Below are 17,772 nucleotides of genomic sequence, written 5' to 3'. Positions count from 1 at the left end.
GTGAGTATGAAGCAGAAGACAGAGTTTCCTCGTGTTTGGTTGGCTTGGGGTTCTTTCTGCCTCAAACAAGTCAACCCGGGCCAAGGCAGGGATCGCTAGTGGAGCGAAACGTGTGTGTACACACTGAAAGGAACGTGGACTTGTTCCATGTGCACGAAAGCACTCCCTAATGCCTTTCTTCTTCCTGCTTCACATCAGGTATACTACATAAACTTCACAGATTTTGCCAGCTACGAGGTGGTGGTGGATGAGAAGCCCTTTCTGCAATGCACTCGGAGTATCGAGACCGGCAAGACCAACTTCAACACGTGCTACACGGCCGGGGTCTGCCTCCTCAAAGCCCGGCAGAAGATCGCTGTGAAGATGGTCCATGCTGACATCTCCATCAACATGAGCAAGCACACAACCTTCTTTGGGGCCATCCGCCTAGGAGATGCGCCAGCATCCTAAGATGAACTCGGGCACATCCAAGGAGACTCGCAGAACTGCACCGTGCTGCTGTTCATAAGCGTTATCAGTATTTCAGGGGGTTCTGTAATCCGGCCAAAAAGAAAACTGATCCAGAGCTATTTATTCCTATATGTGAATGCAGGAAGCACAATTGTCTTCTGTGACTTGCATGGAGACTTGGATCAAAAACCAAAAAATAAGTGTTGTGAGGAAGAAAGGCTGTTGTGTCTGCCTTGTCTCAGTATTTCAAGTATTACTGCACTGACGTTTGCTCTGTGATCTTCACCGAGGCTTGTTGGGAGCGGTGTGGGTCTCTGCTTTCATGTTGCACTAGCAAGAGCATCCCAGGCGGTCGCGGGAGAAGCCAGACTCGTGTCCACCGTGTCCTACCCAGGCGCTCCTGCTTCTGCACGCTAACGAAAGGCAAGGAAAAGGGGAAAAGGGGGGGTTCTGGTTTTCTGCCTTCCCAGTCCGAACTGGGGTGCAGAGGGAGGGAATAGGATGGGGCCGGGGGTGTTTACGCCCACCCTTGGGGCGCGGGTGGCGAAGCGCCGGGAGCGAGGGCGCGGGACGGGGCTGCGAAGCCGCCGGCGCGACGGGAAATTTTCAGGCTTAGCATGTGGGAAACTGCCCCCACGGCCCAGAAATCGCAGCGTCCCAAAGCGAACGCCGATTCCCTGTTGCAGAGCCCCCGCCGTTGCCAGCCCCGCCGCCCCGGTGCGCCCCCCAGCGGGGCTGCCCCAGCACTGCTGCTGTTAGCGCCGGGGCGGCTTTGTTCTTTGGGTCCTTTTTTATTTGTTGTCTTTTGAATTAATGTTTTGCAAACCAGAACACATTTCTACAGGCTTTAGAGCAGACACGAGTACTTGTGGAAACACTCTGAAGAAGTTTGTCATGTTTAAGAATAAAATTATTCAAACAGGATTTTTTTTTTTTTCTGTTTTAATAGTAACTGTCCTGCTTTTAGATGTGGTTTCTGTCCTTCCTCTCCCACCCCTTTCCTTTTGGCACCCTTCTACCTAAAACGCTCTAATAAGTGGTGATGGAGTCTTCAGCAGAAAAAACCCAAGTATTTGAAAAGCCTGGTCCAGCATGAAGTCACCACTTTTCTTTTCTCCGAGCCCTGCTGAGTCTGGTCATAACCCGATTGCTGGTGACTAATGGAAGAGCTGGGACACTATTGTTTCTTTTGGCTTCTTGAGCAACTCTCTCCCGTTACCTCCCTCCAGCTGGGGAGACCTAAAGCTATAAGATGTGCTGGAGCTGAGGAAGAGGCTGAAGCGATAATTGCTCTTTTGTGTCGTGCCCTGGGTTGTGCTTGGTCGCATTGTTATTTGTGTTTTTGTTTAATCAGATTTCTTTTCAGAGCATTTTTTTTTCCCTTAAAAAGTAAAGAGGGTAGTGAAGTTCCAGCCCATGTAGCAAACGGGACGAGTCTCGAACCGATGTCTTGGTGACAGTGAGCTCCATCTCCAAGCAGAGGTGGCTCAGGATTGTCACCTGCGGGGACGAGGGACGTGTCCCGGCCCCGCGCTGGAGCCACACAAGGGTCCGGCCCGGCTGCAGCGTTCTTGGCTCCGTCGCTTTTCCCCATCCGTAGCGAGTGATCTTGCCTGCCAAGTATTGCTGTTATTGAGAGATAAGTATTTCTTGGGGGCACCCAGCTTTGGCCACGGCCTCGCTATTCACAGGAGGCGTGCAGTTTATAAAATAACTGCATGAAAAATTGCCTGCTATTCCTCTTTTCAATATGTTCTCCTCCTTTCTAGCCTTAACATGTTGGACTAGCAAGAGCCTTAGGGGCACTTACCCAGTCTTTGTGGTTTGTTTCCTTTAAAGTGGATTAAGAAGGACATGTTCCTCTGACAAGAATGAGTTGGGACAACTGTGTATAGTTGAGAACATGAAACAAATCATTAGCAGGATTGCTTTAGAATACAGCCTGAGCAGCAAGGCTTAGGGGCCGGCATGAATAAGGCGGTGAGTCGGGAGAGCGCGGTGGATGGAGTTTGTGTTCCTTGTCCCCGCTGCCAGGACGTGGGACGTGGGACGTGGGACGTGCTCCCGGCCGCGGGCAGGGGGAGGCAGGACCTCACTTCTGTAGAAGCCCCACACGTCGCTGTCGAGTTCCCTCGCTGGACCTGCCCGGGACGCGGGAGGAGAGCGGGAGGGATCGGGTCCTGCCTGCCCCGTCGCCGCGGTGCTGACGCGCTTGTTCCGCTGTTTGCGTGACACCAAAGCTGGGTTTAGCTGAGCTGGAGACGCGGAGTTGGAGAGCAGAGAATGCCTGATGACAGCTAGTGGCCTTCATACGAGAGCGTGTTCGTCCCTGGGGCGAGCAGATCACTGGTCCTTTGGCAGCCATGGAGAGTCTTTACACTTGAAACCCTTTGGCCTCTCTAGCAACAAATTCTCCTTAGTGCAGTATTCCAGCACAGGTTACCAGGCTGTAGCACAGCTGCTTCTAGATGGTGCTGCTGCAGAGGGTGTCCCACCATCCTTGGTGCCTCCTGCCCTTAACAGGAGCCGAAAAGGCCTGGAAGCGGCTCCGAGGGGAGGAGGGGGGTGCGTACGGGAGGTTTTAACGCAGCCCAGCAGGAACAGGGCCTTGCTCTGGTCTTCCCCTCCAACGTCTTTGAACGCTGATGTATCTCGGTTCCTGCTCTGGTTGGGAAGGTGCTTCATTTCAGACACAGGTCTGCGTATCCGACACGGCGGACACAAAGCCGACTCCCCCGTGTGCCAGCCATCCCCCCCGGCGGTACTTTTGCCTCCGCTCCTACCTACGTGCCTTGGCTCTGCTGCCCAACTTCGTGCTGGGCTCCAGCTGCACAAGTGTTGCGAGCAGCAACGCATTGTCCAACCCTTCTCCCTCCTCAGCTCCTCTGTAGAGACGGGTTCTAGGGAAGCCAGCTCAGCTGTGCGGTTCTGGGCCCTTGTTGAGGGAACAATTCCCTTCAGTAAAGGCTTTAAGTCACGGCTTCCTACCCAAAACTACCTGGCTCTTTCTTCCCTCCAGCGCCTTTCCCACCCAGGTCAGCAGTTGTGGTCTCCCTGCCGCCCCCTGTCCCCATCTGGGGACTTGGCATCATCCTTCCACTGACTTAGGCAGGGGCACCTGAGGATGGAGATGACCAAAGTGCATTGGCTCGTTCGTGGTCCTTCCCCTCTTCCCGGTAAGAAGCAGAGCACAGGGTGTCCTTCCCCGTCCCTGCGGGCCGGTGGCACCTGCCCCGGCTCCTGTCCTCGCACAGGCTTTGGGGACAGGGAAGGGACAACCACCCCGGCCATCCCTCCCAGGCTGGGGTGAAGCCTCTGGGTCCCCAACACAAGCAGAACGGGAGAGGAGCCGTGGGAAGAGACGCGACTCCTCCTTTCCCTGTCAAAGCTGCGCGGTGATAAACTCATGATGCTGTTTTGTGCTTCGACATCTTTATTCCAGACACTATCTGTATATAAAATATACATAATGTATATAAATTAGGATGTAAGTTTATGTAAATTGTCAATATTTTCTTTGCAAATAAAGCTTTTTTTCCTGATCTCGGTGTTCTGGGTGGGACTTCCTTCCCCAGCCAAACCAGGAGTTTCTGTGGCAGGTCTTTTGATGGTGCTGGTGCCGTGGGACGCGGCTGAACGGCAAAGCGGGGACTGTTTGATACACAGGTGCTGTGGCTGCTGATGCGAGAGGCCCCGGTCCCCTGGTCGGGCTCAGAGCTGCTCAGCGTCTGCCCTTCCCGATCCACTACAGTCGGGGGAAAGCGCAGAAAGCAGCATTGCTGTCACCATGTATGTTGGGAAGGAAATATGGATCTGATATACAGACATAACCAGGTATGCTTCTGCCTCCTTAATGCCCAGGCTGGGAGCGAGGGTCTGTCACCCCCCAGTGTGGCTGTGACATTGGGCAGGTGCCTTTATCCTGCCTTCGTCCTGCTGTTATTCGTCCCGTCTTTTGGAGACGTGAAAGCTTTTGGGGGAACAGAGGCATCTCTCCTTAATGAACCCCTCTGGAACGTGGGAGCCAGCTTGGAGGCCAGGAGAGGCAAGGACGGGATGTTCCGGGATGCACAGGAGCCAGTCTCCCTGTTCATGCTGTGTGATTCACCCCACCTGCGGCACAGTCCATGAAAAGCCTCTGGGTATTTATGTGCAGGGTGTTTGGACGGCTCTTGGTCCATGAAAAGCCTCTGGGTATTTACTTGCAGGGTCCTTGGACGGCTCTCAGTCCACATCGGGCTCGCGCCACCGGCCACTCCTGCAAAGGGAGTTCACAGCCTTGGGATGCAAACGCCCAGGGATTCTCCGCAGAAGTCCCTGAGCAAAATCAGGGACTTTCAGCTGATTTCATCGGCCGTGCCCGCTGTGCAGATCCATGCCCAGCAGTTTGGGGTGCAGCGAGGAGAGGGCCGGGGTTCCCCCGGGCGAGGCGGTGCCGGGGGCTGGAGCACTCGGTGCCGTTCCTCCCTGCGTCACCTTCCACTTTCGGGGCTCCGGGAGATGAGGGACCGCAAAGGTTCATCCAGAGGTCGGTGTTTCCCTGGCTGGAGCCCTGCAGGATTTCACATCTGCGTGGACGTGCTCACCCCACACCTCCGAAAACGACGGCGGGATGCTCGCTGCTACCGGAGCCCCATCCAGCACAGGGGGCATCAGCCAAGGACACCCCTCCGGGCTGGCTGTCACCACCGTGCGTGCCCCGGCTGGTTGGTGGCAGTGGCTCAAGGCTGAACCACATCCCAAAGGTGACAAATGTCCCCACTGTGCCAGCTGTCAGGTGAGCAACAGCAGCAGAAGCCAAGCTGCTGCATCTTCCAGATGTGTATGTAGGTGTGTGTATATCTCTACTTATATTTTTTCTATATATGTACATATATATGTGGTTTTTTCTGCCAGAGCCATCTAGGGCTGGAGCAACAGCTCTACAGCTGAAAGTACAGCAAAACGCATGGGCAGCTGTGCAGCAGCCTGGAGGTGCTCATCGGATGGGAAGGGAATTGGCCACAATAAGCCAAAAGCTCCAAAGGCGTGTGTTTTGCAGAACACCCCATGACGCATGCAGGGACCATGTCCCTGGGTGCTGTGTGCCACTTCTGGGTGGCACAGGGACATGGAGATGTCCCCGCAAAAATATCCCTATGGGTGGGGTGCAGCTCTGGGTGCCCCGAAACCACCTGGAGCTGCTGCAGGGAATGTCCCTGCAGGTCCCTGCCCTGGGCGAGGAGGTGACCGGGCAGCTGTTCCCCAGGCCTGGCCCCTGGGACACGGGGATGTGGCAGCGAGGAGCCCAGCACGGGCAGCACTGGGAGGAGGAGGAGCAGGAGGAAGAGGAGGAGGAAGGTGGTGGCAGCTCTGCACTGCCCGCTGGGAATGGGTGGCAAAGCCTGGGGATCTGGTGTTTCACATCGAAGGGAACGGTCCAGTTGCCACCAGGAGCTCAGTCCCTGGCTGAGGAGCCATCACTGACTGCTCTGGGTGTCCTTGTCACCAGCTGCTGGCACCAGGCACAGCCTGACACAGGCAGAGAAAGCTGGAGGAAGAGCCGGTCCAGGCAGGGGAACTCCCCAAAAACCTCTCGGCTTTCCCAAGTACCACCTCTGCCTTGGATGTCATTGCTGGCGGTGGGTCCAGCCCATCACCTGAGCGCCGGTGCAGCCCATCCCATCTGTTTCTCTTTCCCTTCCTTGTGGCTTTCTGTGCTGTTTTTCCCCCTCTGCAGTCTTTATGTCTTTCTTTTCCCACTTCCGTAGCTACAAACACCCACATGCCTTTATCTCCTTCCCCCGTCCCATCCTGAAACCTATTTATACACAGCCCGGCTCCGGCCCGAGAGCACTGGAGGAGCAGGACGGGGCTGGCAGTGCCCGCAGCCCAACATGCTCTTGTTTGAACACCGGCTGGATGAGAGAGGATGTTTGCTGCTCTGGCTGCTCCCGTCTGTGCTCAGAGCCCAGCCTAACTGGGACGCAAAGCCCAGGTGCCAGCAGGTAAGGCTGGGATGGCCCCAGCAGCACCGCTGGGGCTGAGCATCCCTCTGCGCATCTCCCCACCGCTCTCGCCTCCCTCCACCCACCCTCTCTTTAACCTTCCCGGCTTTGATCTGCTCTCCTGTCCAGCCGGTCCCCAGCGCCCAGCTGCTCCCGTGTCCCCGCCGTGCTGGTGGCACCTTCCAGCTGTCCCTGCCATGGGGATGTCACCTCGAGATGCTTGCTGAGAGCAGGATGGAGTGCAGGGTCTCATGAGGATTCAGAGAGCGGCCATGGATGTTAGCAAGGTCATTGGGAGCCTGGACGTGGAGGGGATGTTTTTTTAGCCCCCCGCCCCGCCACGAATGTGGCGGGGCGGGGGGCTAAAAAAACATCCCCTCCACGTCCAGGCTCCTGATTCCAAACAGGTGGAGGAGAACAATTGGAAGTTGGATCCCACCAGGATGGGATAGGGATGCTCTGGACCAGTCCCTGGGCTGTCCCAATGCCCTCCCAAAGCTGGCTTTGCCCCACCAGCCTGTTGCATCTCCAGTGCTTACACCACATTTTTGCCCATTTTGCTTGCTGACATGCGTGGGAGGGCAGGGTGGGGTGGCAGAGGCTGAGCCTTCTCCTTGCTCCATCAGAAATAACTCAGCAGCGTCTTAGAAAGCCCAGCTTAATCCTGGCGACAAACTCCTTGTCTCTAAGCAGTGGCTTTAGGTGGACTGTCCCCTTCCCAGGCTTGTGCTCATGTCCACGTTGCTGGTGCCCATCTTGGACAGAGCTGGCATGGCTGGAGCCCCCCTCACGCTGACGGCTTCTCCTGTCTCTCTGCAGAGCCCCACCAAGGTGTCTTGCAAAGGAGTTGGCCTGCGCAACCTTCCACAGGAGCTTGGGCAAGGAGTTAAGTACCTCGAGCTCTCTGACAACTTCATCCGAAACCTGTCGAGCAGCCACATGCCAGGGTTTGGGCAGCTGGAGTACCTGGACCTGTGCTCCAACCAGCTGGAAGCCGTGTCAGACACGACCCTGGCTCAGCTGCCCCAGCTCCGCTCTCTCCTGCTGGGATCAAACCACCTGGACCGCAATTACCTGGCTAACGGGCGAGCTTTCCGTCTGCTCAGGAGCATCGAGGTCCTGGACCTGTCGGCAAATAATCTGGAGAGCCACATGGCAGGCTGGTACATCAGGAACCTCACTAGGCTGAGGATGCTGGATCTCTCCGGGAATAGGATGACCGAGCTGCCAGCCGGCATCTTCTGGAGCGCACCAGGGCTGCGCGAGCTCGACCTCAGCAACAACTACATCATGGAAATCGAGGAGGGAGTTTTTGAGTCTCTGGAAGAGCTGGAGGTGGTGAATTTGGCTTTGAATTCTCTCCACTGCATCTCTGGCTTCAGCCTCAGGCAGCTGCGGGTTTTAAATCTCAGCCACAACGCCCTGGAGCTCTTTGTCTGGGAGGAGGGAGCGGAGCCCTACCTGCTTCAAGTGCTCGACTTGAGCCATAACAGACTCCTCTCTTTCCCAGAGCTCCCCAAAGCCCATTATCTCACCCATTTAAACCTCTCCAACAACCTTATTGCTTCCCTGCTCCCAGGCTCACACCAGCCAGAGGAGTTTGCGCTTCCCTACAAGGAGCTGACGAGGTTTAACAGGACCTTGCCTGGCACGGCAGGGCTGACACGTGTCGCTGACTTGGATCTCAGCAATAACCAGCTGCAGGTGTTCCCGTTGACCGTCTTCCACGGCCTTGGCTCCCTGCACACCCTCAGCCTGGCCAGGAACTGTCTCCAGGAGGTGGCCGGGGAGGCGCTGGCCGGCGGCACTGAGCCTGGCGACCGCTCGCCCGCACCCCCGGCGCGCGTCGTCCTGTCCGTGCGGTCGCTGGACCTCCACGGCAACGCCATCCGCGTGCTGCCGGCGTGGTTTTTCCACTCTCTGCCTCAGCTGGAAACGATCGATCTGGGCTCCAACAGCCTCCAGCCTTGCAAGAGCCACGGGAGCGATCGGGGGGGGAATTTGGGAGCTGGGATGTCACACGTACCAGCCCCGGGAGGCACCTGCACCCCCTTCTACAACGTGCCTCGCTTGAAGCACCTGAGCCTTTGCAAGAACAACATCAGCAGGCTGCAGCCTTACGCCTTCCACCGGACCTCGCTGCTCTCCCTAGACCTGTCGGGAAACAGGGACTTGCTGGTGCCAAAGGAAGCCCTGGGGGGACTGGAGTTGTCCCTGCAGAAACTCTCACTGAGGGACAACCAGATGGACGACAGCAAGGCAGAGCTGCCCTGCATGGCCGCGCTCAAGCTCTTGGACCTCTCTGGCAATAACCTGAGCCTCTTGCCCGCGGGGCTTTTCTGCTCCCCGCTGGAGAGCCTGGACATTCGCAATAACAACCTGCCGGGGCTGGACAAGCCGGTGGGCGCCAGCTGGTCCCGCAGCCTGCAGGATTTGTCCATCGCTGGAAACCCCTTCGGCTGCTGCTCGCTGGGCTGGCTGGACGCGCTGCGGGCGGCCGGCGTGGGCGTGCGGGACCTGGGCCAGACCCTCTGCTCCTACCGGGACGGGAGCAGGAACTTCTCAGCCAAAATAACCAGCAGCCCTTGGTGGCTTTGTCCACGTCCCAAGGACACCAGCTCCCTGGCTCTGCTCGTGGTCATGATGAGCCTTTTGTTTCTCAGCTCCGGGGTTTGCTGGCTTCTCAAGAAAGGGCAGAAGGTGCCGGGGCATGGGGGACACTGCAGCAACAGGGCGAGGGTCTTCCCCCTCCATCCCAAAATTGAGGAGCCAGCCGAGGTGAAGCCAGCGGAGAACATCACCAAAGTGTAGCCCAGCCCTGGGGAGCAGGGACTGTAGCGATGGGTCAGAACTCTAATTATTTTTTAATAATATTAATAATATTATTGTATTTCAGACCTCCTTCCCTCAACACTGTCCTTTGTGTGTTTTGCAAACCCAATAAAGGGAGAGTGGTTGGTGCTGAGCTCTGGTCCAGGCAGAGATGATCCCTCTCGAGAGGGAGGATGTCCCCACCTCCTCCGTTCCCTGCAGAAAATCAAACACGCTGTGAGCAATTTTGGGTGGGTTTTCTGCCCTGCCATCACACATTCACATCACCCATGACTAGAAACCAAGGCCTGGGCTGCTCAGATTGACCTGGCCACCCCCTGAGCCCACCAAGTGCTGTTAGTGGAAAGGGAATTGTCTCCATTGAGAGCACCTGAGGGTTTCACAGCTTTCCCAGCTGTCGCTATTTGCCTTTTAAATAGGTTTAATAGCTGGGTTAAGTACCTGCTGCTGCTCCCAAGTCTGAAATGGTGCCGGTTGCTGGTGGGTTAGGATGAGAGGAAGTTTCTGCAGGATCCTACACGCTTCTCTCCTGCTTCATCCTGCCAAGATGTCATCTGAGTGGTGCTGTGAGGTTGGCAGGGCTTAAAATGACCCCGAGATAAAGAGAATGAAAGAGAGAACCCCTGTCTTGTGCTGTCCCCGGCTCTGTGAAGCGGGTGCAGGACGTTCCAGCCTGGACTCCCGAGTCAGTGGCAGCAGGGACAGCTCGGTCCTCAACACAGGGGTAAGCGCTGTGGTCCACAGGCTGTTGTCACCGTGGGATGTGATGCAGGATGGCTGTTGGTGTGGTGTGATGCTCCCTGTCTCTGCACAAACAGCTGTCCATCTGTCCCAGGTGTGACATGTCCAGCTTACCAGGACAGCAGCCAGATGCCCAACAAGCACCTGAAAGGCTTTTCCTTCTTCTTGGTGCCACTTCTCTTTGGTGCCACCTTAGAAGTCCCCAGCTCTCCCAGGCCACGTCCTTGGCCACACACCTGTGGGGTTAGAGGCTGCGAGAGCAAAAGGGCTTGGAAGTCACTTAAAATCCCAGTTGCTTAACTTCTTTTTTTCTTTCTCCTTTCACGCTTATTGTGGTTTTACTGTGAAGCAAAGGGTATTTTTGCTGTGAGACGTACACCTTCCCCACGCTGCCCGTGTTGCTGCTGGGGCTGCAGGTTTGCTGGGTATCCACCTCCTCTGATGGCCCCGTGTTTCCATCCCTGCCTCAGTTTCCCTTTGATCTTACACGCTGCTCCAGTGCAGGTCCCAGCTGATGTCACCAGCTGGCGTAGCGTGCCAGGAGCTGCTGTGTCCCCCACATCACTTCTGCACTTCTCCTCAGCAGGGTCCCCTGTGCCCAGGTGGCACCGAGCTCCCTGTGGCAGGGACGTGCTGTCCTGTGCGCCCAAGAAGCAGCAGGCGGGCGAGCTCAGCCCGTCCCCAAAGCCATGGCAGCCTCACCCCCAGCCTGGGTGCTTGGTGACATTGCAGGGACACTCCTCGGGGCTGCCTGGCCAGACCCCAAACTGCTACTGCTGCCTTGGGTGGGTGTTTCTGGTGCATTTTGTCTGTTCCTCATTTAAACCCCCTCCCAAGCTGTACTTTCCGTGCCCATCACCATCAGATCTCCTGCCCTTGGTGCTGCTTCTTCACCGGTTCCACCAGCCTCTTCCTCTCCTTAAGGCCTGCAGAGGGCTGGAGCCTCACAGCCACCAGGGCTGGGGACTGATGGGGACACCAGTACCACCGTGTGCTTAGTCTGGGCTTACTGGGTGCTCTGGAGCTGTGTTTATCCAGCCCTGCTGACACGGGTTGCGTCAAGTCCCCGTGGGCCAGCAGCAGTTGGTGGTTGACCCACGTGGGGACAGCGAGCTGTTGATACCCCCAAGTTTTCTCCAGGGATTAGAGCATCTGCTAAAGCATGAACTAAAAATAAGAGATCCTGGGACTGGTTTTACCCTGCAGGGAAGGCCAAAAATGTTGCATTTTAATGTCAAGCTGTAAGGCAGGAGGAGTATAAATTTTGGTCTGAAAAAGAGAAAAAAAAGGCAGTCGTGGTTAAAATACTGTGACCGTTTACAAATTTTTGTAGAGAACTAGTTGAGAAATCTAACAAAACTCATTCTTTCCAGTGGAAAGCTTCCACATTTCACTGGATCTGCATTTTCAAAGAAAAATAGATCTTATCAAAAATTTCCAACTAGCTATTCCGCTAACTCATGCGGAAATTACCTTGTCTGTAACTAACTTCAGTTAGAGGACTGTTTCTTTTTCTCCTTTGTCCCTTTTTCTCCGTGGAGATGAGAGTCAGAGCTGCAGGATCCAGATCGCTGGCTGTCAGGTGTCCCTGCTCGAGCTGCCCCTGCCCAGCAGAGCCGGGAGACGGCTCCTTGTCCCCCGGGCTCCTTGACCCCTGGGCTCCTCGTCCCCTGAGCTCTGGGTGTAGAGGGAGCACAGGTCAGCCTAAATCTCCCCAAATCTCTGTTGTAAGCTAATGCAAGATAATGAGCTTTAGGCTGTTGCAAGGTGTGAAGCAGCCAGAGCAGAACTCAGGTAAGTCCACGTCAGTGCTCAGACAGCAGCAGAATGGCTGTTTATTTTAATTTTGTTTATTTGTTTTATTTTTTGCTGATATTGCCGCAATGTGTGTTCCCAAATGCGGTTGATCTCGTAAACTACTGTCCTCTTACCCAGCTCCCTGCAGCCGGGTGGTTTTTATGTGCTCCTGGCTAGTGCAACACTTGCTCTGCAGCTTCGGGATGTGGCAGGAGGCTGGTGGCAGTGGCTTGTTCCCATGTGTCACCTCTGGGCCACCAGCCCGCCTGTCCCTCCCGTTCTGCTGCTGCTTTCCATGATCTCGCTGCCACAGCTGCTGTGCGTGACTCAACAGGACTCGCCGGCAGCTGTTTCCAGCCCGGTCGGTGAGGTTGGGCATGTGATTCACGACACTTTCTTTGTCTCTGGTGGGGTTCGGCCAGGCTGGGACCTGCCACCAGCCCCTCCAGCACGGGGACCTTCACCCAGAGGAGCCTCTGGTGGGAACAGATGAGGAACGTGGCTGCCAACATCTCCCCAGCCTTGCAAAAGCCTCCATTGCCTCCTGCAGCATCGCTTGCCCGGGCTGCTGGGGGAATGCAGATGCTGACAGATGTGCTGCAGCTGGGTGCCCCAGCCCAGCTGTCCCTGGGGACAGGGTGTGCTGCAGAGCCCGCTCTGCCTGCCATGGGACAGCGTCACAGCCGCAGGCAGCCCAGGTCACAGCAGCTCCAGGGCTGTCACCAGGTCCTCTGTCTCCTCACAGCTTGAACCCACAGTCCCTGGTCCCAGCAAGGGGACACCTCTATGGACGCCCGCGGGAGCAGCGTCGCGGTGAGGGAGTGAAGCCACGGGACCAGGAGAACCCGTCCTGTGGTGAGGTCACCGACGTCAGCGTGACGTTGGAAAGAGGAAGGAGGACGGTTTCGCTAAAGGAAAGCAGCCATCTGCAGCAGGACGGTCACCTGGTGCCCCGGGTGGCGCTCACTGGTGTCCCCAGCCTGCGGAGGGGACGGAACGCTCTGAGGTGCCAGCCCACAGCAGGGACCCCGTCTGCAACCTCTGGGACACGGCTGGAGCACACGACCTGCATCCTCAACAGGACGTCAGCACCACGTGACATTGTGCCACCACCGCCTGTGTCACCGCAGCCGGCACTGTCACAGCCTCCCAGGCAATGGGGTGTGGGTCCTCAGGTGGTGGGGAGCACTGAGGTCACTGAGGACTTGAGGGGACAATGAGCACATTGGTGGCAGGGGAACCCCTGGAATGTCCTCATAGGAAGCCGCCTCGAAGCCAAAAGCTGTTGCAAGCTGGGATGGTACGTGGGGTTGTAGCACAGAGGGTGTTAGTCTCGTCTTCCAAATAATAAGTGACAGGAGCAGAGGAAACGGCCTCAAGTTGCGCCAGGGGAGGTTGAGGTTGGATTTAGGAACAATTTCTTCCCCAAAGGGCTGTGGGGCATTGGAACAGGCTGCCCAGGGCAGTGCTGGAGTCACCATCCCTGGAGGGTTGGACAGACGGACATGAGGTTCTCAGGACATGGGGCAGGGACAGGGTGGGTTATGGTTGGACTTGATGATCTTGAGGGTCTTTTCCAACTGAAATGATTCTGTAATTCCATGCAGAGGGTTCCCGTGTAGTTACACAGGTCACAAAACACCCGTGGGCGTTTCCTTTGGCTCCTGTCTGAGCCCCAGTAGCGGAGGACACAAAACTTTGCCCATCCAGGACAACTATTTGATATCTCTCCGCTAATTACCTTAATCCCAGGAGCAAATTCTGTGTGCAGGAAAGCCCCGACCCGGTGTCAGGTCTTCTTCTGCCTGTTCCTCCTGGAGCTTTCCCCTCCTGGCCGTGTCCCCAGGGCAGCCACCCCAATGGGGGGGACATGTCCCAGTGTCCCTGCCGGCTCCTCTCCTGCCCGCCTGGCCTTTCCCTCCGCTCTGCACCCACAGACGAGTCCCTGGCTGCCCGTTGTCCCGCGGTGGCTCTTGCGGAAGGGGGAAGCCTTTCTCCTGGCTGGGGATCCCCTCCTGCCCTCCTCCTTCCCCAAGACAGACCTGACGCAGAGGGGGAAGGGGTATTTTTAGCACTTACCCTACGGTTATTTCAAGAGTTGAGCTAAGAGGAATTGACATGAAATGAAGGATTGCTTTTGCTATAAAAGGAAACTGTTTTTTTCTTCTTTTTTTTCCTCCTACCACTAAGTCTGCGAAGGGGGCTTGGTAAAAATCACCTTTTGTAGGAGGCAGCAAGTTGGAACAGGAGACTGGCATCAGAAATCATAGAAAGATAGAATCACAGAACGGTTTGGGTCAGAAGGGACCTTAGAGATCATCTAGTTCCAACCCCCTGGCCATGGGCAGGGACACCTTCCACTAGACCAGGTTGCTCAATGCCCAGCCTGGCCTTGAACCCTTCCAGGGATGGGGACACAGGACGCTGTTCCCAACGCTGGTTTTTGGGGACTTTGCCCAGTGCCCACAGTAACCTCGCATTCCAGATCTCAAGCCCATTTGCGATGCTCCAGCTCCCAGACTAAGAGAAGATCGTGGCCTTGGAAAGCAAAAGCACTGGCCAGAAGGTGGCAATATCCCCTCTCCTTTCTGGGCCTGGCAGAGATGAGGCAGAACGATGGTAACTGGGTGGTACTGGAGTCCCTGCATCCCCCTGGCTGGAGAGGGTGGTGGCTGGTGGGACATGCCCAGCGCATGGGATTGCATTTGCTTGGCAACTCCTGCCTTGGACCTGCTTCATCGAATTACTGTCCTCCCCCTGCCCACGGAGCACATGATGCCCCAAAAAAAGCACCCAGGCACCTCCCCATCCTGACAAAAAGCAGCTTTTCCTGCTCAGAAAATTCCTAATCCCTCCAGAAGCTGCTCAGATTTCCCCGCAATGTCTCCCCTCTGGGGCCAAGGCATTTCCCCATTCCCCAAGGCCGAAAAGGGAACTTACAGAGAATATGGTTTCATAATATTAAAATCCTCCGGGTTAGAGGGAAAGGAGCACGAGGGAGAAGTGTGGACACGGTATCTGATCGCGGTCAAGGTAAGAGAAAGATCTGTAGCAGCCGTGAATGGGAAGGTGGGATGTCAAATAAATATCAGGGACTTCCAGAGCGCAGTGAGGACCGAGAGGACTGAACTGAGTCGGGAAAGGTGAAAGCTGAACCGTGTCACTGTGGTGAGGCCGGTCTGATTTCAGCTTCACCAAGCACAATGAACAGTTTAATGGCAAAGGACCCCAGGTCCTGTGATGTGTATGAGCAAAATCCATCACTCCAGGGGTTTAACAGGGGCTGTTTCTCACTGCAGAACCCTCACTAGAAGCTGACCAGGTTCGCAGGTGAGGGTCATCTCTGCCATGTGCCACCTGGATCTCACACGGGATGGCAGCTCCAAGCCCCAGGAACAAAGAGAAACAGCAGCTTTCTTAAATCTCAGAGATGCTGGAGGAGACTTTGGGCTGGTGAGGGAGTGGCTGAGTTGGGCTGACAACCCAGGGGCTTGCAGAAAACGTAGGAAATTGTCTCCTGTCCTACAGCACTGGTGAGTTCTGGCCCTTGGAAGGTGAGCCGAGGTCATCCAAGCGCAGGATCGCAGTGGGCGAAGGGTCTTTGCAGCAGATCATGTGGGATTCACCGTCCCCGGAGGGGTTCCTGGGGACGTGGTTTAGTGCTAGGTTGTGTTTGGACTTGATCTTAAGAGTCTCTTCCAACCAAAATGATTCTGTGATTCTGTATGTGGGCTGGGTAGTGGTGAGACCCTTCCCCTGGCTCTTTCCATATGGCGTGGTGCAGCTCCAACCCCTCGCACACACGTGTCTCAAACCCATCTGTGCATTTTGTCACAGGCACTTGGAGGCCAAGCGCAGTTCTGTGGCAGAGAGCTGCTCCATGAGCGTCACCTCAAGGCGACACTAAAAAAAAAAAGAAGTAAATTGCATGTGGGAAATAGTGTTTGAATTATGCCTGGGACCACCAGAAAGCCTAGAGAAGCTCCAGGTGCTCCTGACGATGGATGAATTCTGCCAAGACGCCTGTGCCCAGTCTCCCCTCGGGCTGTGTCACCCGTCCCACAGCTGGGGACCACAAACAGCTCTAGCAGTGTCTGGCCTGTCCTCACATCTTCCTCCGTGGGGCAATAACCATGGCTGGAGAGGGCAGCGGTTGGGCAGGACCTGCCCTGATGTCCCACAGGTGCTGGTGGTCTCTGGGACCTGATGCTTGGTCTGAAGGGATTTGGAGCAGCATGTGCTGCAGAAGAGAGGGCGCACATTGCTACCTTAGCCCATTAAAACAGGGTGCTGTTATTTTAACCAGCTTAGTCCTCATTTAGAGACAAAAACCAAAACATGGGGTTTGGTGACTACAGAATATAGGTTTGGGTTATCCCTTGTCCTCTCCAACAAGGACTCTGGGGAACTGATTCTTTGCTACTCCAGCCAAAAGAAAAGTCATTTTTCAGCTGACAAGAGCTTGCTGTAACTTTGGAGCCTTTGGTGTCAGCCCACGGGCATCAGGGAGAGGAAGGTTAACGGGATCAGAGCCAGCTGATGCCAGGGACACTGAATACAGCATCTCTTTCTTTTCTCTCTGTGCTTTAATTAGGCCTCATGTAACTCCGCTTGGGATTTGGGAGAGACCTCGACGTGTTCCTAGCAGGACCCTTCCTCATGGGCCATCGCTCCAGCACAAAGTACCTTGTGGACTTTTCATCCCCAGGGAGCAGTTTGGGGAGGTCAACAATTCAAGCTGCGTGTCCTGGTTTGAGTGCAAGTCAAAGGGAGGTCATGGGCGGCTGCAAACCAAACACCCACTCGTGTCCTGCCCTGTTCCAGTGAAGAAGGAAGCTGCATGGCAAGGGAGAAAGCAGAAGCCAGGTCTGCAACCTGTGACTGTTTCCAAATGAAGCTGGTGTCAGCTGGGCTTGTGTCTCAAATGTCACCTCCCACTGTGGAAAACATCAGCCCACCTGGTTCCTGAAGGTCCTCACAGCAGCAAGGTTGCACTTTTGGTTTTCTACTCACAGAAAGGAAAGACTCAGAAAAAAAAGACACCTTGTGACAAGCGTGTGCCAGCCACGGAAATGTCAGCCCACCCAGCCCCTGTCCACGCAGGCACCGTTTCCCCAGCTGTGTCATCTCTACCAGCTGTAATGTGGTCCCTGCGATGAAACGGGCACTTCTGCAGTGGAACCCGCGCCGGTGCTGGCTCAGGGCCCTGCACACACCAGTTTGCACCAGCAGACTGTCTGTGCGACAGCCGCGGGACTTCGGGCTCATTTTCTTGGCCTGGAGAGGCAAACTGCTGTGAAAGCTGGTTGTGCTGTTCTCAAGAGCCTGTACACATCAAGGCATTAGTCCTGGTCCAGAAAGCCCAGCAACAGTCAAGGCAAAGTCCTCCAGCTGTCCCGCGTGTACTTCAGGGTGCTGAAGGCACCAGAAAACCCAATGCCAACTCCAGACTGGGGTTTGCAGCTCTGACAAGCTAAAGATAGCCCCACGCTGAGTCAGATCCTGCTCCCACTACGTTTTCTAATGGGCCCATTTAGTTTTGGGGCTGTTTCTCGAGTTAGCGTGGGCAGGGCAGCCCTTGCATTGCAGCCCAGCACCTTCCTGTGGCGGGGAGAGGTGGCCTTAACCCCATTGCTTTGAAATGTCTTTGTGGGCTGAAGGGTGGGAGCGTTTCCACACGTCCCCTTCTGCTCGCCCTCTTTCTCTGCAGTCACAAAACCTATTGAGCAGCTGCTGATGCCCTGACTGGGGCGAGGGGTCAGTAAAAGGGTTTGTCAATAGGAAAATGGGCTGAAGCTGTGAAGTTGGTGTCTCCAGGCAGGACTTCCCCAAATTCAATCAGCTTCACAGAATCACAGAATGATTGGGGTTGGAAGGGATCTCTGGAGATAATCTAGTACAACCCACCTGCTAAAACAGGTTCAGCATAGCAGATCACACAGGAACGTGTCCAGGTGGGTTTTGA

General features: G+C 55.7%; 3 protein-coding genes across 8 annotated transcripts in view; all 3 read left to right on the top strand.

The window, feature by feature from the left end:
* EDA (ectodysplasin A) overlaps positions 1 to 3,992 on the top strand; it is a 74,542-nt gene extending 70,550 nt beyond the window's left edge. For all 5 annotated transcript variants that reach the window (XM_082062134.1, XM_082062132.1, XM_082062133.1 and 2 more), the window contains exon 8: positions 199 to 3,992. In XM_082062134.1, the coding sequence (XP_081918260.1) occupies positions 199 to 450 (252 nt within the window). In that variant the 3' untranslated portion in view covers positions 451 to 3,992. The remainder of the gene's footprint in view (positions 1 to 198) is intronic.
* Positions 1 to 17,772, top strand: part of LOC309444091 (chromosome-associated kinesin KIF4-like) — a 474,457-nt gene that overhangs the window by 377,260 nt on the left and 79,425 nt on the right. The gene's annotated exons all lie outside the window — the stretch shown is intronic.
* On the top strand, positions 6,298 to 16,493 carry LOC309444088 (transforming growth factor beta activator LRRC32-like). 2 transcript variants are annotated; one of them, XM_082061637.1, is made up of 2 exons: positions 6,298 to 6,437; positions 7,257 to 9,402. In XM_082061637.1, exons 1-2 carry the CDS (start codon positions 6,327 to 6,329, stop codon positions 9,246 to 9,248), a joined length of 2,103 nt encoding a protein of 700 aa, XP_081917763.1. In that variant the 5' UTR covers positions 6,298 to 6,326; the 3' UTR covers positions 9,249 to 9,402. The 2 variants fall into 2 exon arrangements, with proteins under 2 accessions (XP_081917763.1, XP_081917762.1); XM_082061636.1 differs by lacking the exon at positions 6,298 to 6,437 and adding an exon at positions 16,402 to 16,493 and having other exon boundaries at positions 7,259 to 9,281.

This window comes from Streptopelia decaocto (assembly GCF_964273445.1).
Source record: "Streptopelia decaocto genome assembly, chromosome: 10".
Lineage (NCBI taxonomy): Eukaryota > Metazoa > Chordata > Aves > Columbiformes > Columbidae > Streptopelia > Streptopelia decaocto.
This window is presented reverse-complemented; position numbering and strand designations above follow the sequence as displayed.